Source organism: Chaetodon auriga, chromosome 23 (assembly GCF_051107435.1).
Source record: "Chaetodon auriga isolate fChaAug3 chromosome 23, fChaAug3.hap1, whole genome shotgun sequence".
NCBI classification, from domain to species: domain Eukaryota; kingdom Metazoa; phylum Chordata; class Actinopteri; order Chaetodontiformes; family Chaetodontidae; genus Chaetodon; species Chaetodon auriga.
Genome location: NC_135096.1, coordinates 8,933,549 through 8,955,638, shown reverse-complemented (window position 1 = coordinate 8,955,638; position 22,090 = coordinate 8,933,549). Strand labels below are relative to the sequence as shown.

At 43.1% G+C, this 22,090-nt stretch overlaps 2 protein-coding genes across 3 annotated transcripts; both read left to right on the top strand.

The window, feature by feature from the left end:
- The first annotated feature begins 221 nt into the window (after window positions 1-221).
- Window positions 222-4,421, top strand: cnot9 (CCR4-NOT transcription complex subunit 9). Its single transcript, XM_076723648.1, has 8 exons — window positions 222-404; window positions 980-1,159; window positions 1,255-1,370; window positions 1,623-1,732; window positions 1,948-2,057; window positions 2,260-2,358; window positions 2,453-2,544; window positions 3,978-4,421. The coding sequence occupies exons 1-8, from the start codon at window positions 387-389 to the stop codon at window positions 4,144-4,146; spliced, it is 894 nt and encodes a 297-aa protein (XP_076579763.1). The 5' UTR covers window positions 222-386; the 3' UTR covers window positions 4,147-4,421.
- A 1,934-nt stretch (window positions 4,422-6,355) lies between these two features.
- Window positions 6,356-21,169, top strand: plcd4a (phospholipase C, delta 4a). Of its 2 annotated transcripts, XM_076724072.1 has the most exons (16): window positions 6,356-6,483; window positions 7,698-7,745; window positions 9,980-10,138; window positions 10,403-10,631; window positions 10,995-11,124; window positions 11,211-11,442; window positions 11,707-11,908; window positions 12,703-12,847; window positions 13,545-13,697; window positions 14,377-14,544; window positions 17,706-17,862; window positions 18,156-18,272; window positions 18,638-18,816; window positions 18,911-19,043; window positions 19,233-19,382; window positions 19,757-21,169. In XM_076724072.1, the coding sequence occupies exons 2-16, from the start codon at window positions 7,721-7,723 to the stop codon at window positions 19,846-19,848; spliced, it is 2,271 nt and encodes a 756-aa protein (XP_076580187.1). In that variant the 5' UTR covers window positions 6,356-6,483; window positions 7,698-7,720; the 3' UTR covers window positions 19,849-21,169. The 2 variants fall into 2 exon arrangements, with proteins under 2 accessions (XP_076580187.1, XP_076580188.1); XM_076724073.1 differs by lacking the exon at window positions 18,156-18,272.
- Window positions 21,170-22,090: the final 921 nt, after the last annotated feature.

Genomic DNA, 22,090 nt, shown 5'->3' with positions numbered 1-22,090 from the left:
GCTACAATTAACAGAAAATTAACCAAATATTCAACTCATTTCAGAAATTTCTTTATAATATTTTACCAGATCAGCTCAAAAGGCAGTTGCTGATGGGACTGTCTAAGTGAGAACAAGCACTCTTAAAGATTGTTTACATTAGTGTTTGTTCAAAACGACTTTGCAGCATTTTTTCTGAAGTGTACAGTCAGCAGCAATTGTGCTCTTAATTTGAAGGCAGAGAACCGGAAGTGTTCAACTTGTTGTAGCTAGCAGCCACAGAAGCCAATGTAGCCTAACATTTGTGTTTCAGCAGAATAATTCTGTCTCAGCTCTCTAAAAGACTGAGAATTTGTGAGACAGGTTTTTAAAAGACCACACAGGATTAAATCCAAGCGCTGCACAGAATGTTGGCTACCGGAGCAGTGAGTAGATACGACTAACAATTAGTAACTTTCAATATTAGCTAGCTAACTTGAGCTAACCTACAGTACATGTCTACATGCTAGCCTGGCTATCTTATGCTAGTTTGAAGAAATTAATGTCGCTAAACCAGAAATTCAGTGTTTCCTGCTTGCCAGATAGCTGAGACAGACTATAAAGTCACAGGGTTCGTGATTATTAAGATGACTTCTTTCAATGTGTCTATAGCCGCCATTCAAAAAGCCCCTTCCTTTGGCATATGATCCGATTTCAATCTAAGAAACTTGTCAATTTGACAAAGCCTCGCTCTTTTGCGACCATACGCAATGTCAGTCTTTAAAGTAAGCTGCACAGAAATACCTTTCTGGGCCACTCTTTAATTCGGCATGTATCCCGTTCGCTTAGCTTCTCATATTTATTTACAATAATCACATTTTTAGCTGTTTCCCTCATGCAAACTACAATATTTGCAGATGCAAACCAGGCTGCATGATGCTCACAGATTTTAAATGGTGCATTGTCACTCTTCAAAAGAGCACAGGCTGCACAGATGCTACATTTTCTTTATTGCTTTCAGGCCGTAACCACAGCACTGGCACAAGTAGACAGAGAAAAGATCTACCAGTGGATCAATGAGCTGTCTAGTCCAGAGACCAGGGAGAATGCCCTGCTGGAGCTCAGCAAAAAGAGGGAGTCTGTACCAGACCTGGCTCCCATGCTGTGGCATTCCTGCGGCACCATAGCGGCCCTGCTGCAGGTGAGTCAGGGCACCTGACTTTTTTTTTTTTTTCTTATAAACAATGAACCTGGCAATTCATGCTTTACCTCTGTTTTCATCCCTGTCATTGCTAGGAAATCGTCAACATCTACCCATCGATCAACCCCCCCACCCTGACAGCACACCAGTCCAACAGAGTATGTAATGCCCTCGCACTCCTTCAGTGTGTGGCTTCCCATCCAGAGACAAGGTAACTGTCCATAAGAGCCATTCGAAACCGTTAATCATGTTCTTCAATAACCAAACCACATTTTAAATGCCGTTAAAAGTGTACATTAATAAAGGATAAATAATATGTTTAATCAAGCGGTCGTCTAATTGCACACATCCCTCATCAATACAGTAAATGCTGAATAATGATTGTGGTTTTAGCATCATGTCCCAGGACAGAACTTGTTAATGAGATGTCAGAAAACATGAACCTGAGTTCTGTCCTTCACAGGTCAGCTTTCCTCGCTGCACATATCCCACTCTTCCTCTACCCGTTCTTACATACAGTGAGCAAAACGCGGCCATTCGAGTACCTCCGCCTCACCAGCTTAGGAGTCATAGGTAAGAAATCACCCGTGGCTGTAAATCTGTGGTGGTGTATCTTTTCCAATTTGTGCTGATCCACACTACATCCTGATATGAGTGCGTCATGAATATTGCACCTACTCTGTTCAGCGCTGACAACTGCATAAGCACCTGCTCAGTTTGTAGAAATTAAATCCATGCATCTGTGCTGTACATGTCTTGAAAATGTTCATTGTGTCAACCCTGTCTAGGTGCTTTGGTGAAAACCGATGAACAGGAAGTAATCAACTTCCTGTTGACCACAGAGATCATTCCCTTGTGCCTTCGCATCATGGAGTCTGGCAGCGAGCTTTCCAAAACGGTACTCTGACATGATTTTATCCTTTCCAATATATCTGGTGGTGTGAGGGCAGGCATTCAGGGCTCGTGTCCATTGGCAAAAACCTGACTGTATCACATGAACGCATACTGCATGCTACCTCTCCCTTTTGCATAACATTATTATATAAACTGATAAAAAGCCACGTCAGTCATGTTCAACATGTGGTCTAATTGTTGTTTAGGTTGCAACCTTCATACTACAGAAGATTCTCCTGGATGACACAGGGCTGGCATACATCTGTCAAACGTATGAGCGCTTCTCCCATGTTGCTATGATTCTTGTAAGTTGCTTTTATTATTTATTAGATTATCATTATTATTATTATTATTATTATTATTATTAAGATGGTCTGAAAGCTACTTTCTCTCTTTTAGGGCAAAATGGTCCTGCAGCTCTCCAAAGAGCCGTCAGCCCGCCTGCTGAAGCATGTGGTGCGTTGTTACTTACGTCTGTCTGACAACTCCAGGTACATTTCTTACTGGAAAAGAAAAAAGTTTTTCTGTTTTTGGAACTGTTGCAACATAATGAAAAGGAAACGTGGTATGTTGTCTGACATACTGCATCAAAATCTCTCTGACTGCTCAAAATTAATTTAGTACTTACTGTCTCAGAAATATTCATCAAGCCATGATAAAGAGAAAGTGAAAAAAAGGGTATAGTAAAATATATATTACCAGAATATAATAGCATAATCAAACTTCGTACTATTGATCGTCTTCTGCGTATCTGGGATAAGCAGCCTTAGCCCTCTCCCCAGCCACTTCACCAGCTCCTGCTGAGGGATCCCGAGGCGTTCCTAGTCCAGCCGAGAGACATAATCTCTCCAGCATGTCCTGCTTCGGCCCCCGAGGTCTCCTCCCTGACGGACATGCCCTGAACACCTCCCTGGGGAGACATCCAGGAGGCATCCTAACTAGATGCACAAACCACCTCAACTGGTTCCTCTCGATGTGGAGGAGCAGCGGCTCTACTCCAAGCTCCTCCCGGATGTCCGAGCTCATCACCCTGTCTCTAAGGCTGAGCCCAGTCACCCTGCACAGGAACCTCTTTTTGGCCACCTGTATTTACGATCACATTCTCGTAGTCATTACCCAAAGTTCATGACCATCGGTGAGGGTGTGTATCTAGATTGAACAGTGAATTGCCTTAGCTCCCTCTTCGCCACAAAGGACTGTTTGAGCGCCTGCATCACTGCAGCTGCCGCCACAGTCCGCCTATCGACCTCCCGTTCCTTCCTATCCTCCCTTTGTGAACAAGACCCCAAGATACTTAAGCTCCACTTGGGAGAGGACCTCTGCCCTGAGCCAGAGCGGGCAATCCACCCTTTTCCAGCTGAGGACCATGGCCTCAGACTTTGAGGTGCTGATTCTCATCCCAGCCGGCCCCAGAACTGTCGTCCTGTCAGAGGGGAAATGGTAGTTCGACCTTCACAGAGAACTGAAGTCTCCATTAAGAAAGACACAGATGATTGGGGGAGGCCAACATGGTTAAAATCCTCACTGTATCCACTCTACACTGTGATGTAATAATGTTTCTGGAAACCCAGCAGAGGTTTGTTCATCAATACGATAACTAGAAAGGATCATCTGCTTTTTTGGTTTATCCAGGAACCTACACCTGACAAATACGGTCCATTCATTCATATAAAAGTCTGACATTTTCACTGATTTCAAGCACTGGCCCAATGGTATAATAATACTTAGTGATTTTAAAGGAATGTCGACGCAAACAACACAATAATTTTGCAGTAAATGTAATCATATCAGCTGCTCGTAATGATGTGATGATGATGATGATGGTGGTGGTGTGAAAACATGTATTTGTGCCGACGTGTGGTGGGAGCAAGTCTGGTGTGCCCCTGTATCCGTGCCTGACCTGTGTTTGGTTCTTGCTGTGTAGAGCCAGAGAAGCTCTGCGGCAGTGCCTCCCCGACCAGCTCAAAGACACCACCTTTGCCCAGGTCCTGAAAGATGATACCACCACCAAGCGCTGGCTGGCCCAGCTGGTGAAGAACCTCCAGGAGGGTCAGGTCACAGATCCCCGGGGCATCCCTTTACCCCCACAGTGACTTCCCCCGCTCCTCACCGACCCTGAGGAACACCAGCAACGAACTGCCAAACGGACAAGCCTTCAGTCATGGATACGCAGAGGAGGCCCTGTTTTTATGAAAGACTTTCAAAGGAAAGGCTACGGCCTGGTTATTTTTGTGATGTGAGAGCAAATAGCTTGAGCCTCTGAAATTTCGTTTCCATGGATCCACAGTTTCAAAGACATTCACATTTGCTGCCTCGCCATGTGTTCTGCAACACATTTCAAGATCTACAATAAAATGATGCACAAATGATAACAGCTTCAGCATCTTCATTCTGCTGCAGGAACACTGGCAGTTACTGGATGTGTCAGCTAATAAACTGGATATATTGGCTAATAAAAGAAATAGATGATAAAGCTGATGCGCCCAGGCAGCTCACCTGGTGGAGCGTACCAAGGCTGCAACCCCACCACAGCAGCCCAGGCTTGATTCTAACCTGGTGGCTCCTCCCTTTCTAGCCCTACAAGACAAGAGCCAAAGCTCACCAATTTGAATTCTTGTAAAGTAAAATAATAAATACATAGTCCAAAAAGACAAGTACACATCATGGTTAGAGTACAGTATAAGATGGGGCTCACCGTAAAATGTGTAGACTTTAATTTTTCCAGCTGATACATGAAACTCTTGTGGGGAGGAAAGCATCGACCGTGATGATTCAGCTTCAGTGCTCCTTTTCATAGATTCTCACAGTCCCTGGAACTCTACTGGGGGAATTAACGACATTCTTCCAAGACAAATTCCCTAATTTGGTGTTTCGGCGATGCATTCCTTCTGTTTTTTGAGGTTTTTCCTTTACTTTGTTTTGGACTGGCACGTCAACTGTTCAACAAACTAACCATTGTGATGTCTGGTGTAAAAGACTTCAGCTCGTCTGTTGTCGAGGTTGTTGCTGGGTACTGTAGTTTTTTTTCTTTCCTTTCTTTTAAGAGGAGGTCATTGTGAGGGAGCCCCTCCATTTTAGTCTTGGCTCAGCCTGTGTAATCTGAGCTGGGAAGTTGAGCCGATGCTGTGGATTATTAATGCCGCTGAACCTGAGCAGGGAACAGAGATGAAGACCACAGAGAGAATATTAATATTCAAAACTTACAAACTTATGTGTGTGAGCTCTCAGGTGCATAAGTGATGTTCGTAATGACTCCCGAGGGAAGCTGGGAGCAGTTTGTTAATTTGATGGTGAATCTGTCCCTGCTGTGCCGTCCACATGGCCTGCAGCTAAACTGGCCTGATCAAAGTTTGATGAGCGGGGCTTAGTAACATTAGACAGGGCAGAAAACACACGGCTCTCTGTGGTGGAGCTCTGCTGGTCCTCCACCTGGCATGATGGGATCAAGGTGGTCCAGGGCCAGATCTGGGGGAAACAGGCTGATTGTGATCCTCTGCCAATGAGTGTCTTGTATGACAACGGAGAGGCTGCCAGACTCTGTTGTGAACAACACCAGCGTAATGTGGCCGATATAGTGGCTGTAATGGGTGCTGCGAGCCTGTTTCGCTGTGTGTCACTGTAATAAGTTACTTATTGAGCAATTTAGTTTCACTGAGCTAAAATGAAACCACAAAGCAAAGACTCTTTAAGTAAACACAATATATGAATTTGTTGACTATCTAAAAATATGACATGAACTTTGATGTGACTGAAATAGTGGAAATTTTAACATCTGCAATTCTGCAAAAGTAGTTTCTTGAGTCAACATGCTCGAATAAAGACATTCAGGCAGTGGGCAATGTTCCGCATACACAGTGGTATACACACAAATATTTACTGTCCTGCTTTCCATATAATCCTCCTGCCCCATATTATTTCCTAATTCTCATTTACCTTAATCCACACAAAGTCCTACTTGTGCATCTGAGTCCGTAACCCAGCAGATCATCATGCAAATAAAGCTGATGCTTCATCTAATGCAGGAACTAGGCCTGTTTTTCTCTCACTGAAGCCTGGACTGATGGAAGCCATGCATCAAATAAACAGCTCAGGTTGTGTGGACGTGTCGTGTCGATGAGATCCGGCATGCTTTAATGTCTGTGTACTGTCTGCATCTCCTTATCCAAAGAGCCCAATGAAGATAGATCTGAACTGTTTCAATGCTAAACAGGGTCAAACAGGTGATCGAGCAACAGGACAGAAAGGATCCAGACGGAGAGGAGGGGCAGATGAGCGTCACAATGAGGTGACTGTGGCTTAAGTTGTTGCTGGCTTTCATCACTGCAGCGTGGCATGCAGAGTCACAGCAGCAGCTCCTGGGCTATATGATCCGTTCCAGCTCTGCAACAGCCAGCAGCGTCGACCGGGACTCAAGGATGATCCTGCAACAGGTCAGACTCATCTTTGAGATCCTTGTGATCTGACAAATACATGTTTTTCTTCCTTTGGTTTATTTTACTTATGAAGGCTATCAAATGTCAGTATTGCAATTTTGCTTTCAAAATGAAATGCTGTGGAAGATAACACGAAACTTTTGCCTGAGTGCTAAATTTCCTAAACAAAGTGGTTGAACTATGTGGATGCTGAACTGTTGTCCCTGCAGAACTGAGCCAATATTTCAATTCAGCCACTCCCTTGACTTTCTGATTTTACGTTGTGGTTTTTGTGCACCTCATCTGCTGTTTATTCAATTTAAAACTATCTATCTCTGTCTGTATAATGCATTTGCTGTGTTTCATTATACTGACTACTGAGAAAAAGTGGTTTAGCTAAATAATACTGATTGCAACTCAAATTCTGAGCAGTTTTCAGTTTTCAGCGTGAGTTGGACCATCACAGTTCGTTGAGGTCGTGAGGGAAAGGAATGCTGAGACCACGACAGGGATTTGGGGAGATTAGTTGGCTTAGTGAGTTTGACATAGGGACGGAACAAAAAGTGCAGGACAGTACAGAATGTAGTGAGAACATGACAGAACAACAAAAGAGTGTCCAGATCAGCTTAGTGAGCTGCCTGTTGACACCGTTCACAGCACAGGGATGAAGGATGAATAAAGAGGCTGCCAGTGCGATGTGGAGCGGGCATCTAATGCAACTAAACCCAGAGCAAAAGTTCTTGCAGAGATCTTTTGTGAAGGGGGTGATTCTGTACAAGAGCCCCAAACTAAGTTCCTGTATTACTGCTGGGGTATTTCCCTCATTGCTAAACAGTTCTTTAGAACAGCGTGAAGATAAAGAATACATGTCGATCTACAAAGAACTGTCTGAGCATCGGAGCGTCATATCAGCATTTGCTATCATGAACCTCTGTGTAAGGTGTCATCACAGTGCCGCAAAAGATTCTGTTAGGGCTTAAACTGTTTACTGTATGAAGCTTTATTTAAGAATGTGTGAATCTGCCCCTTTGTCTAAATAAGAAAATTCATAATTGAAATATATCGGTATTACTAACCGGGTCTGAGGCGCTTGCTGGGGTTTTACTGATGAAATCACCTTCATGTCTAAATGTCTTTGGCTTGGAGCTGCAAACTTACATGAATAACTAAAAAGTCAAAGCATGGTAACTGTTCTTCAAGTGTGGCATCCGCTGTTTTGTTCTTTTCTCTAGATGGCAAAAGTGTGAGACAACAAATGGCTTCCACAGAGAGTGGCCTCCGTAAGTCTGTTTTTATATCCTGCGGTTTACTTTCAAAGTATTATTACATACACCCCGCTGTGTAAAACAAACAACAGAATGCAATCATTTGTAGTCCCAAGCCCATCGAGTAATGTGCTCTATACAATCATTCACGAAGTGGTGACAAAATGAAAAGACAAAAAATCTGTTTTTATTTTCAAGCTTGAAGTGGCATAATTCCTGCCAAAGTTAACATTAAACCAAGGAAAACGGCACTGACAAATCATTTTTAGTGTACACTGTAACACTGCCATAATGTTATTCAAATTTCATATGAAATGGACTTTTCATGTTCTATTTCATATAAGCTTCACCCTCTAAGAGCTGGCACTATTGTTTTATTCCTGCACCAAAAGCTGTCATGAAAGCATCCCTCTGGTGGATGAGACAGACAAGCTAATCTTCAGCTTCCCAGACATCCCTGAAGGGGACCCAGAAGGCGGGCACGAGTTAGACGGCTCGGCTTCCTCCATCCAGGGTTCTCCTTCCTGTTCTCTCATGTCCCCAATGGGAGACCTGGTGTCTGATTATGAGGAAAGGGCTATGCATCAGTGGCTTTCCCCATCCTCACCACAGCCAGGAGCTCCGCCACAATGCCACTCTCCTTCTCTGCATCAGTCTGCCAGCCAAATGCTGGCTGCCAAAGGACTTTTCCATGAAGGCGTTCGATTTGAGAGGTACGGCGATGCAGACAGAGCAACTTGCAAGTGCTTGTGCCCTCTCTGTCGGGGATGTTTACAACCAGGAGCCACCAGCCAAATGTCCCTTTGCTGTGGCATCGCTTGAGCTCCAGCCCCTCAGGGAGGCAGCATTTTCTGAGCCCGGAAAACTGAAAGCAGTTTCCAGACACAAGTCTTTCACCAGAGTCCACAAAGATGGAAAAAGGATTTCCCTCTGTCCTGCCTTGCCTATCTACTGAATGTCCTCCCAAGGCAACCATCTTTGGCCTTGGCCGGGCCATCACTGTGTTGTGTAGCATCTGCAAACATTGACTGGCAACCAAGCTCTCTTTGGCCATCTGTGCCATGACCCAGTTCAGCACATGAGGCACACACTGACCATCCTTCCCTCACTGCAGTCATACCTGACATACTGGAAAACTCCCTGTGTTCTGTTGACAGGGGCTCCCCTCAGGAGAGCAATGTCACCCATGTCGATACACGGATGCATCTCCCTTCGACTGGGGTGGGATGTGCGAGTCTGAGGTGGTGGGAGGAAGATGGGAGATCCTCCATCTCTCCACATAAACTGTTTGTTGCTATCCACCATACTGAAAGTGTTAAGACACTTTGTGAAACAGATGTCATAGTAAGGACCAGCAACATGACAGCAGCAACATACATCAACCGCTATAGAAGTATGCACTCAGCCCAGCTGCTTGAAGTAGCTAGGAGCCTCCTGCTGCAGTCACAGAGACACCTGCTGTCCATCAGAGTGGTGTACATCGTCAGGGTACAGAACCATGCTGCAGTCTTGATGCCTCACAGAGGTCCCTCTCACAATGAGTGTAAGCTGACCTTAGTGGGATGACAGTGGCTTGCTCTTTCATCTGTTTCTATCTGTGCAATATGTCTGAGTCCTTTCTGACTCATTCAGTTATAAACGTGCCAGACGGCAGGTGATGCGTTGTCAGATCTGGCACATGCCAACCGATGCATCGCTAATTCCACCACGTCAGATTAGTGGGCTGCATGGGGGACCATTACATTATGTTATCAATGCCCCCGTCTTCTGCAGGGGCAGTACTTTGTGGAGGAAGTGTAATATCAATCAGTCCCTGTTTTCCACACATGGTGTGATCCATGGCACAGCCGGTGCCTCCCTGGGTAGGGAGTAGTGGGTATTGACTGCATCAGCCTCGCCCTCAACCTAACAGCAACTGCTTGTACAGGGCAAGGCCTGTAACTTAAATATTGCAACTCCAGATTCTAACTCCAGCCAGTGGTGTTAGCTTAACAAAATGCTAGCTTTTCGGAGCAGAGCTCAGGTCCCGGCAGCGTTAGGTACTGTACATGAGGACTCGATAAACCCAACTGTGACAGCTCTAAGAGGGAGTAACAATACATATGCCTTACAATTATTGTGCAGTCTAAACTTGGAAATGGAATTACAAATGTTTACATTTGAATTAAAACTATATTTTTGAATAAAAGTAGCATCTAATCATACAACTGTGTTTTTTATCAGTGATAACTTTGTCCTTTGCTTTCCAGGCATCCGGGGGGATGATAACCTCCAGTCCATGCTGGTGGGCACGGTAATGAGGAAAATTAAGTCTCGTACCTGGAAGAAACAGCGCTACTTTAAACTGCAGGACGACTGCATGACCATCTGGTACAAGTCCAAGAAGGCTGGCAACACCCACTCCACGTGTAAGAACACATAGGAACACATGGTTTACTTATCTTTTCTCTCTTTTTTTTTTCTTGCATTTTGACCCTTTTTTTTCCATATAAGATGATTTTACAAAGAGCAATGCAATTGATTTTTTTGATATTTCATTGCTGCTTATCTCATGATAATTGCCACCTGGAGATTACACAGTAGCTCAATCAGCTTTTTGGTTAATCACTGATCATCCCTTTTTTCTGTTGCATTTTAGTCAGTTTTACATCCTGTTTTGTCGTTGTGTGCAGTTTCAGTGAGTGATGTGGAGGCAATACGAGAGGGCCACCAGTCTGAGGTGCTGGTCAGCATCGCTGACGAGTTCCCAGCTGACCGATGCTTCACACTGGTCTTCCGTGGTCGCAGGGGCAACCTGGACCTGGTGGCAGAGTCAGCTGAAGAAGCACAGTCCTGGATCAGAGGCATGAGGAAGCTGATTGAGAACCTGGAGAACATGGGGGAGCGAGAGAAACTTGACCAGTATCTTTGACACAGTGTTTTCAGTCATATGATGTCAATGCATTCAAAATGTGTGCAGTCCTCTGGGTACCATGAATATCCACAGCAGATTTTATTGCATTAGCACATTAGCTTATCAAGATCAAATGGGTTGGTCTGGATAAAATTTGGCTTGTCTGTGGTACTAGAAATGAGCCCCATGTTCATTGAAATTTGACACAAATTTGCCACAGTACTTACTGTAATGTATATTGTCCTGTGTACCTGAGCAGTCAGTTTGTCAGTCTGCATCAAGTATCTCTTTCAAAGCCTTTAGAAAGACAGCCTATTGTTTCATGGACTGTTGAATGTGACATTGATTGTTTCCTTAAGTGGCTTACCCAGATGGATTGGTGACTGGTTCAAGAAGGCAGACAAGAACAACGATGGCAGAATGAACTTCAAGGAAGTGCGAGATTTACTCAAGATGATGAATGTGGACATGAACGAGCACCACGCTCATCGTCTCTTCACGGTGAGAAGCTTTGAGCAAAATGCATAAACTTATTATTTAAGCATTCAGCATAAAGAGCTACAGTGTGATCCCTTCTCTTCTCCCAGATGGCGGATAAGTCCCAGTCGGGTACATTGGAGGATGATGAGTTTGTGCTCTTCTACAAGATGTTAACCCAGCGGGAGGATGTACTGAGGGTTTTCCAGGAGTACTCAGTCGATGGCCAGAAGTTATCCCAGAATGACTTGGAGGACTTCCTGAGGGAGGAGCAACTGGAGGGAGATGATATCCATCAGCATGCCAAGCAGCTAATTGAGCACTATGAGCCCTCTGACACAGGTACATGGGCAATGAAGAATATGCTGTATCTTTGTGTTATTCTATAAGACCATAGGAAATAATATATGAAGGCCTACCTGATGTCCTTTGGAACTGGATATTATACTATTGTATTATCCATTATACTACACTGCATTTCGTTGTCTCTGTGTTGCACTCTGACGATGACAGTAAAGTTGAATCTAATCTAAAAGTCGAGCTTAAAAATAAAAGTTGGATTCAAGCACTATATGAGAAGGTTCTGACACTATCTTGTATTTCCAGCCAAGCTGCTGAATGCCATGACATTTGACGGCTTCTTGATGTACCTTGGCTCAGCTGAGGGCTCCATCTTCAACCCACGGCGGCGGGGCATCTTTCAGGACATGAGCCAGCCTCTGTGCCATTACTTCATCTCCTCCTCCCACAACACCTACCTGATGGAGGACCAGTTCAGAGGACAGAGCAGTGTGGAGGGATACATCAGGTAATGCTGCTGGGTGAATTTTTTGTGGCTGGCAAGCTAATCATTAACATGCTAGCCAGTTGGAAACATGCCAGGTGCCATTTTTGTTGCGCATTTTATACTAGGGTCTTATAAAAGACACTGCTAAAATTATAGCTTGCCACATTTCAACTTTCCAGTTCTCTGTTTTTTTCAGTCAGACATTTTGCTGTTTGTGTGACCAAATGATCAAACATTAAACTTTTAAACCAACCAATGGTAAAAGAAAGAGACACCAGTGGCACTCAGTTCTGGAGTCAACATGACAGAACTTTATCTTTGGTGTCTATTGCACAAGAGCATGAATCTGCTTTGGAATCAGAGAAAAAACGTTGCTTCAGGTTTACACAGGGCACTAATACATACAGGACGGCCACTGGCACTGTCATTAATCATTTCTCTTCCTGATCAAAGCAATTTCGTCAATAATTCTATCCAAATCCACTTCCAAACCATTTTATAGATTTAAGGGTTTCTCTTAGTGGAAATCCCTTACCTAATGCGGTCTTTCTTCTGCTCCATTGAGCCTCACAGGGTGATGAGATTTACTGTGACGTTGCTCTGAATTAATCTTCCACCGTTCATCAGTTTTACAAAAATTCATTAATAACATAAAGTGGGATTCCTCACGTCAATTTCTTTTTAAGTGATTGACATCTGCAAACGCGAGTGTCATAATGGCATTAATAAAAGACATTAACTTATGGCCAGTGTAAGGTCTACCCTGCTGTGATCAAGTGAATGAGTGAAAGATTGAATCAATCTGTGCTGCTCAGGGCTCTGAGTCGTGGCTGCCGGTGTGTGGAAGTGGACTGCTGGGACGGTGCCAACGGAGAGCCCATTGTCTATCATGGACACACGTTCACCTCCAAGATACTCTTCAAGGATGTGGTCAATGCAGTGGGCAACTATGCCTTCAAGGTAGCATCACCTGTCTGGTTCTTGTCCAAATTTCTTATATTGTTAGAGGACAAGAACCATGGATTGTTCAGGTCGGGTCTTTTTTCTAGTCATAAGCTTTTTCAATACAAAGAATTGTTTTGTTCTTTCTCAAGTGCGGTGACTCTCTGATGTACCTGTCCTTCAAGTTGAAGTTGAAGTGTTTGGGCACGACCTGACTGGCAAGATGATCACACAAGTCTGAATGTGGCTTTTCAAGTAGATCAAGCATGTTTTGTAATCCCCTCATGCTGGCATTGCAATTGTTTTTTGCTTTCATTGTCCTGTAAAGCTGTATCAACAAATCGCTCAGCATCTCATGGTAAATTCATCAGAGGGAGTACAACTGTCCCCTGATATCCAAGACATAATCTGAAAGCCCTATGGCGTGAGCTCGCCAGGGATCTGCCACATAGCGCCAGCCTCATGCCAAAGTGAACAGCTGCCAGGTTCACGTGCATGTCAGAGCCTGCTGTGTATGAGCATCTGTCCACAACTGAATATTGTGGCCTCATGACCCTTTGTCCATCCATCTGCTGGTCTTTCAGCCAGCCAAGCACAACCCACAGGTATATGGCAGCAGGCGTATCAGCTTTCCCCTATGATAATGCTCTCCAGTGTTAAATTACGAACTCACTCACTCACTCCATCCCTCCGCCTCCTCCTCTCCCACATCCAGGTATCGGAATATCCAGTCATCCTGTCCATTGAGAACCACTGCAGTGTTGAGCAACAGAGAGTCATGGCCCAACACCTCAACCACATCCTTGGTGACAAGTTGCTGAAAAGCACACTGGACGGCAAGGCCCCCATCAGGCTGCCGTCTCCTGAGGTGAGCAGTGTCTGCGCTGTCCTAAACCTACCCCATTCTGTTTGGTACTTCTTGGTTTCAAGGGGCAGTGTTTGTAGGTTTGAGTGGCATCGAGAAGTGAGGTTGCAGACTGCAACCAACTGAACACCTCTTGCCTCACCCTCCCCTACAGTGGCTGCCAAACTTGCAAAAAACACAAAGGCAGTCTCTAGAGTCAGTGTTTGATGTGTCCGTTCTGGGCTACTGTAGAAACGTGGTGGTGCAACATGTTGAACTCTGTGGGAGAGGACCCGCTCTCTCTGGCACAATGGGGTTGCTAATGCAGAGGATGTAATGCAGGGATGTACTGACAAAAAAGCTGAACCAGGTTTAGCCTTTCCCACAATATAATGCAATGTTGCACATATTGCCTGATTTACTGTGTGAGCCATGGCAGACAATGATTGATTTATAGCATGTCCTCCTCACTCTTGGTTTTGATTAGCACAAACTGGCAAGGGTGTTAACAGTGGTTCTTACAGTGTTGGAGAAAAGGAAATCCCACTCACAAATAGTCTACTATCTATTTTGTATGGGCAATATAAGAGTTCTAACAACTCCCACAACCATCATCTGACCATTATTTCACACATTAACTTTTTGAAAATTAAACCAGAAGGATGAAGGATGACCCTGGGCTTTTGTTTGACCTTCCTGTCAGGATCTTAAGGGGAAGATTCTGCTGAAGGCAAAGAAAATTGGCGGTCTGGAGGAGAGTTTCAGCGGCATGGTGGAGGACTCTCTGACCGGAGAGGTCAGCGATGAAGATGAGGTTGCTGAATTCGACGAAGATAACCTTCACCGCGAGAGTATCCGTCGCAGGGTTAAGGTAGGTCAGGTTGTTTAAGGCACATTGATACACCTCTTCAGCCTCAGACCCAGACAGCCCATTTAATACAGTCTGATGAGCCAGCCTGATATAGAATCAGGATCCTCTATTTCAGGCAAATCAGGAAGTGGATTTCAATGTATGAATGGAACACTTAATAAATTAAACTGGCTAAGCCAAATAAAGGCTCTCCTTTTGATTAAATGGATCCTGTTAATTATAGTTGAAATATACAGTATGTCTTGACATCAGGACAGTTACCCCACAACCACAGACACACCCACTCCCCTCACTGTTCTTTCATATTGTTCTTCTAACTACACCATCCTCTTACTTGCAGTTTATTATTCATTTTCTCTGTGTTTGTGAATTTTATACATTTATTATAGAGCTCACAGTAGAGAGATGACAGAAAACAACAGCAGAGAGAAATGAAGAATGACATGCAACAAAGCTTCCTGACAGGACTCAAACCAGGGAGGCTGTGGTTCATGGTCAGAGCCTTAAAACCCACCGCTGCACCCCAGCAGCTCATGCAGCTCTAATTGATAATATTTTTAAGTTACTGTAAATCATTTACTTAATAGGTGGATTTAGCATTGAGCTAGACTTCAAGAACATCATATAAAATCCCTCACACTCCCTGTGATCTTGCCGTTTCCTGGTCTGAGCATTTAGAAGCAGCATTGTCTTTTTGTCACAGACAGATCTCTGAAGCTTTGGCTGAGCACTCTCTGAAGCAAGGTGACGTATTCATATAGCGCATTTCATGCACAGCAGCAAATTCAGAATGCTTTTCAAAGTACATATAGAAGTAAAATTGGATAAGACATAAAGAAAATGTATGCTCTGGCAATTTGTTTGGTAGACTTACAATTCATGGATAAACGTTTCAAGATCATTTTTGGAAAGGAGTCATCTTCCTCTCCCTGTTTTACACGATAAAAGCCTGATGCTGTAATTATTTTTATATGACTGCTTAAAGAGTCCGAGACAACACCCACATTTCTGATTCTGGCTCAGTCTTTATAGAAAGAGAGTTAGAGTGTGAAAATCTATTCAGTAATGTCCTCAGCGAGCTGACAAAGTGTGGAAATGGGACCATCGTCACACAGGGAAAGATAAATAAAGAGGGTGGCTGTATAGTTCGAGTTCCCATACAGAATTCAGATATTTTTCTCCTCAGGCGTGTTCCCTGTCACAGTTTGATTGAGTGTTTTGGAGGAGACCACTCAGAAATCTGGTAGCCTTCTCATCCAGCGGAAAAGGATTGCATAAACTTCTGTCATCCCTCATGAAAAATACAGAGGATTGAAGGGCAGGGAGCAGACACTGGGTGTTAGATAAGGTGATCCGTTTACACTGTGATAGCAGAGAAAGACAGAGGCAGGCAGAGAGAGAGGCATCAACACTGCTACCACTCGTGACACTGGTGTCCTCTACCCCAGACACCCAGATCTGATATGAACTTTGCTGAACTGAAGTCCTTTGAAATCTTAAAAACAGAGAAAATCCATTTACTGAGTTATTTCAGTATGTACTCAACTAAAAAAAAATGCATGTCAAATGTGCTCGTACACGAGACAAATGCAGAAAAAGGAAGGACAAGAGGATCTCATGGTTGCTGTTCTCCCATTCTGTCATGCCATGCCATGCCAGGCTAGGCCAAACTAGGCTAAATTCCACAAGGTGAAGGTTGTGCGGTCTTCTCTGAAATGGGATACTTGATACTCTGAACAGCGCTAATTGCAGTCAGTAATCACCTGTGCTGGTAAATACTGGAGTGTAGAGTCTCTACGTAGGGCTCGAATGTAATATCAGGTACTGTCTTTGTGGCTGCCATGATGAATATTAAAATTCATAACTGAAATGTTGTCATTTAGAGTGTTAACATCAGAAATTATGACTGTAGTTTTGCCATACATCAACCTATTTTTTTACATTGTGATAAGTCCGTTTGGGTAATTCAATTTAAAGTGAAGTTTCTCAAAGACTTGAATGAATGGAGCCGTCATAAATCTATGAATCAAACCAATCAGAAATTATAATCCACTTTTTTAAAAGGCAAATTTAAAAGCTAGCTTACAAAAACTATACTACGTGCAACTTAAAAGACATTAAATGGGCATTTTGAAAAACCTTTTTTCAATTTTGATATCCCAATTGGCTCTCTTTTCACTTTTTCACTGACTAAGCATCATCATTTGAGTGGATTTGTGCGGCCTTGTACATGTAATATGGATTTGTATTGATGTTGCAGGCTATAGAGGATAAACTTGATCTTGAATGTGCATCTATCTAAGTCCAGTGCAGCAAACTAAGTGTGTAAAGGAATCACTGGGCACTTAGAGTCATGATTATTGATAAGCATTTGAGAAGCATGAAATGCCACACTGGGACTTCTGTCAACACGGTCATCAGAGGTGAGGCCAGCGTCGAGTTTGGCAGTGATGTGAGCTCAGCGGTGCCTCTGCTGATGGTTTAGGTGTCTGGACAGATGGCTGTCTTGCTGTCTAGTAGACGGGGGGGTTGACGCTCTGAAGCCCGCAGAGACCTGCCAGATCGGCTTTCACGTGGAAGCAGGCAGGCGTGCACGCGGGTGCTCGGGAGGTTTCACTGTCATCGTGGTGTTTGGGTCTGCCACACCTCTGATCTCTGCAGTCATGGAAGCTTCCCTGGCTGCACACCTGCTTTTGCTTGGCATTCTGGTCAAGGATCGCTTACACAATTAAAAAGGCGGTTGTCTCAAGGTTTCAATATGCCCGGTGCTTCCACCCATGACAGGATTCCTCCACATCACAAGGGTTTACCCTGTCACGTGGTTGAAATAACAGTCAGCTCACTTTAATGCAGAGTCAGTTCATGGGTGGAGCTCAGTGACCCTCGTGTGACTTTATTGTGTTAATGTTTCAATGCGTCTTCGGTTTGGGCCTTTTGCTAGCACTCTGCCGAACTGATGAAGGCTTTTGCATGAAATGGAAACATCTTGAAGTGTAAAACGGGGTTTTGTCACTATTTATTTATATGGTAGAATAACAGTATATGTCCATGGAACATCAGTGATATGTGGCGCATTAGGCATGCGTTACCACAGTCGCATATGTAAAAGTGTATTTATCAGTCTTGCCTTTTCTTACCCCTTTGTCTTCTTATTTCCACAGAGGTCAAAGCAGCGCCTGTCCAAGGAGCTGTCAGACTGTGTGGTTTACTGCAAAAGCGTGCACTTCAGTAGCTTCAAACACTCCCGCATCCACTCCAAGTTCTATGAGGTGGCCTCTTTCACCGAGTCCAAGGCCCGCAAACACCTCAGAGAAGCTGGTGAGTCCAATCTGATCATTCCTCTCTGCCTCAGACATTTCAGTGCATGGCTGGTGATAGATACTGTAAATGCTAAGGTTTGACTTTTGATGTATGTATGATTTTGGTTCCACAGGCAGCATAAATCTTGTTTCAGTTTTCACAAGCTTCAAATTTAAGGTGAAACAGTTAAGATTTAAAGTAAATTGAAGTAAATTAGGAGAGATTTCTAGACACAATACCACGTATCAGGGGCTTCATCTGCACCCTATTTGTCGACTTTAACTATATTTCTGATATTATCTCCATTTCAGGGGCCGAGTTTGTGCACCATAACTCAAGGCAGCTGACCAGGGTTTATCCCAGTGGCTTCCGAACTGACTCCTCCAATTTCAATCCTCAGGAAATGTGGAACACTGGGTGCCAAATTGGTGATTGCAACTGAAAGACAGGCTTGACTTCCTGTCATACAGGGCTACAGTTTGCATTAAGATTTACAACACCTGCATTCATATCGTGCTTTTCATCACTGTGGTTTGAATGCACTTATTGCTTTGGACAAAGGTGTTTGCCAAGTAAATGTAATGTAGATTGTTTGAGTCTCTGATCCCTTTGGTAATAGAACAGCTAGGAGGTCATCTATTATAGGTTCTTGGTAATAAAGTTAAAATCTAAGTGGCAGTGTGCAGCTTTCATAACATGTTCATGCTTTCAAAGAACCTGAAAAAGGCATGTTGTGAATCTAAATTTAAATGAAGCAGCAAAGTAAATCTCCGTTCTTTTCTTTTTCATTCAGTTGCGTTGAATTTCCAGACGGCTGGGGAGGGGATGGATCTGAACGACGGACTGTTTAGTCAGAATGGCAGCTGTGGCTACGTCCTAAAGCCTGCTTTCATGAGAGAGGCTGAGAAGAGATTTGACCCTGAGATGCCCCAAAAACGGGATCGCTACCAGCCTGTTGTCCTCACCATACAGGTACAAATGACAGAGCAACTGAGAAAACATGTACTCCTGTTGTTTATTAGCTATTTCAAGGGTTGTTCTATCGAGGACACTGTATGTGTTTCAGGTGATCAGTGGTCAGCAGCTGCCCAAAGTCAACATCAAAGAGGATTCTATCGTGGATCCTCTGGTCAGAGTGGAGATCCATGGTGTTCCTATGGACCAGGCCAAGCAGGAGACCAGATACATCGAGAACAATGGTACAGGACATGCTGTGGACCCATGCACTAACCTCTGGAGAAATCAGTAAAGGAGGGAATGATTGATTAGTTGAATGGACAGGATGGGTTACTATTAATATGTCACTGTGATGTGATTTGGTTTAGTTCCACACAGAATTAGGATTAGCAGCATCAGTACAGACCTTGAACAGTTTGTCCTCTCTGCAGGGTTTAACCCCGTGTGGTATGATACTCTGCGCTTCACCATCCACACACCGGAGCTGGCCATGGTGCGCTTTGTCGTGGAAGACTATGACAAAACATCTAAAAATGACTTTGTGGGGCAGTACACACTCCCTCTCAGCTGCATGCAGCAAGGTAAGGTTGAAGAAACGGAGTTCAGTCTTACTGTCTTACTGTGGCACCACAAGCTTGTGTGAGTCCCCAAAATGACAGTTTTAGAGGAGCACAAAATATATCTTTTGTAAATATAGGTTTTACTTTCTTTTATTTATGTCTGCACACAGAGATGAATCTGCCCGTTTCAGAGTTAACAATGTTCATACGCTTCAGAACGAGTGGCAAAAACCCAATTGTGCAAACCTAACTTACATATTCAGACATTTAGTCACAGTCTCATGTGTTTGACTCTGTTAGTCTTGGTCTTATGTCACTATGCCAGATTCCATTTAGCTTGTATAAATAAGTCAAAAATCCACATTCTCCTTATCTCCTCTGTTTTGTGTCCTCAGGTTATCGTCACATTCACTTATTGTCCAAAGATGGAACCACTATTCCTCCCTCGTCCTTATTTGTACACATCAGGATCACAGACCTGGAATAAACCCTCTTCACCTTCCGAATACACCAGATCCTCGGCACATACTATTTAGGGATGAGAGTAGAATCCTTCCTTCCTTTAGAAAATAGTTCACAAAATAGTATTTAATCTTATTCTTATTTGATGTGGAACAATACGACGCCAAATGTTTCGTTGGTCATAGGCAGCAGATGTATATCAGATATGCATGTGTTTTGTTTGTTCATTATTGTGTGTGTAACTTGTTCCTGTGATTGACTTGAACTTTGTTGCTCATGTTTGGTGTTCTGCGTCTGTAACATGAATGTTTGCTTCCGCTGAAATATTGTGTTGTAGAGAAGAATGTGCCACCAATATGCTTCAGTCAGGATGTATATTTTCTGTCAGTATTTTCCTTTAACGAACAGCACTTCATGGACACTGTGGCTTTCGCTTTGGTTAACAAACTTCCTTCTCTTCCTCCTGCACAGATACATTTTCCTGCTTGGAAAATGTAAGGGGACATCCAGTGTTTGTATCTGCAAGAACTATTTCAAATAGAGTTCCACAAATTCAGGTTCTGAGACGTTTTGCTCAGGAAGGAAGCACAGATTCAACCAATCTCCGTCTTCTCCAGTATGAGAGTCATGTGAAATTGCCTCACTGCTGACTAGGGCGGCAACTAACCATTAACTCAGAATTGTTTTTTAAATTAATAAATTTTGCCGATAACATGTCAGAAAATACAGAAAAATATCACCAACAGGCTGAAACCCAAAGATATTCAATGAAATGTGACATGACACAAAGAAAAGCAGAAAATCATCACAAATGAGAAGCTGAGATATGTATTGAGCAGGAAATTTAAACATTTCAAACTTGGACAAACTGATCTCAAACTAATCGGACAATTTTCTTTACTATGCTAGCACTAATATATCTGTAATTGGCTAAAATCAGATCAAGAAATCTGACTTTTGGCTCCTCTGCTCATCCATCAGATGCATCTTCTGCACGTCGTTCTCTTATAAAAGGCATAAGTGATTGTAGTTAAGCTCTCTTGATTTGCTTGAAAAACATATGATTTCCTTATGAATCTCAAGCTAAAGAGTGACAGGATGAAATCATAATTTAGCACTCGTGAATAGTCTTGTGTCATTTCAAGTTATTTTTGTGGTATGTACATATTACCCATTTGTGTAAATGTGTTTTGATATGTCTATTTTTGTATACACGCAAACATTCATATGTACTGTACAGTATAGCACATTGTAGTGTTCAAATGATGATTTGCTTGTTTTTTATTGTAGACACCCTCATATTCATTTGCCACATCTACCTGCAAATAAATATGATTTGCAACTATTTTATCCACCATTATCATTAAGGTGACTGTCCTTCTTACTGAGCTGTTATTTCTTGTTACTTCCTTCTTCTTTAAATACTAAATAGTCTGCTGTATCTCAAATTTATATTAAACGTTTTATTTAAATTTCTGCAACATTATGGGCAGCTACTAGTACAAGCCTCGATCCACTGAGGATAAGTATTGCACACTATACCACGATTGCAGTCCTGGCAATCTTGCTGACATCTAGCCATTCCATTTGATTGACACAACACAAATACTGCATCAATATTCTTGTATATACTTATAATATATACTTTTGTGAAGAAATTATTTCACCTGGTTCTCCTCATAGAGTTGCTTCAAAATCCAGTTGTGTCACTTAAACAAATGCGTGTTTTGAGTAAATTCAGGGGAACAGTAAATGCAACTTAATATCTGACGCTGATTTGATTGTGTTATTAAACTTTTTGAGGTAATAATAAATAAATGCAGTTTGCAATCTGACAGCGGAAATGACGATGAAAAGCTTGCGGAACGTTCGTTCTGCGCCTTTTCCCACCGATCCACTAACCCAGGACACCACTCACGCTTGTCATGTCAACAATGTCAAGCTACCCGGAGTAGACAACATGTAAGAGAAATGGACTTCTGGTATATACTTTCAGACTAAAACTTTTATCAACGTATTGTTGTGCTCTGTACAGGTGTTAAAGGTAATACAAAAGTCAAAACTAAAAATAAATTGAGTACATTAGTAGGACAGTAAGTGCTTTAAGTAACTTGCCAGCAGTTTTTCTCAAATTCTCAGAATAGCCTTGATTTAAGTTAGTTTGCTAGCCATGCTAGCCTCGTTTAAGCTGTCATACATACACGTGGTGCCGAAAAGAGCAAGCAAAGAAAGACAATGAATGACGCAGAGATGTGACTCCTCTCGAG

What these genes read in the sequence shown, in the direction of transcription:
- plcd4a (XM_076724072.1), top strand. Translation starts at nt 7,721, where the DNA reads ATGGCTTCCACAGAGAGTGGCCTCC. An exon ending in TGGGCAACTATGCCTTCAAG is followed by an intron (nt 12,848 to 13,544) that starts GTAGCATCACCT and finishes TCCCACATCCAG; the next exon opens with GTATCGGAATATCCAGTCAT. An exon ending in TCTCAGCTGCATGCAGCAAG is followed by an intron (nt 19,383 to 19,756) that starts GTAAGGTTGAAG and finishes TTGTGTCCTCAG; the next exon opens with GTTATCGTCACATTCACTTA.
- cnot9 (XM_076723648.1), top strand. An exon ending in CCATAGCGGCCCTGCTGCAG is followed by an intron (nt 1,160 to 1,254) that starts GTGAGTCAGGGC and finishes TGTCATTGCTAG; the next exon opens with GAAATCGTCAACATCTACCC. An exon ending in GCAGCGAGCTTTCCAAAACG is followed by an intron (nt 2,058 to 2,259) that starts GTACTCTGACAT and finishes ATTGTTGTTTAG; the next exon opens with GTTGCAACCTTCATACTACA.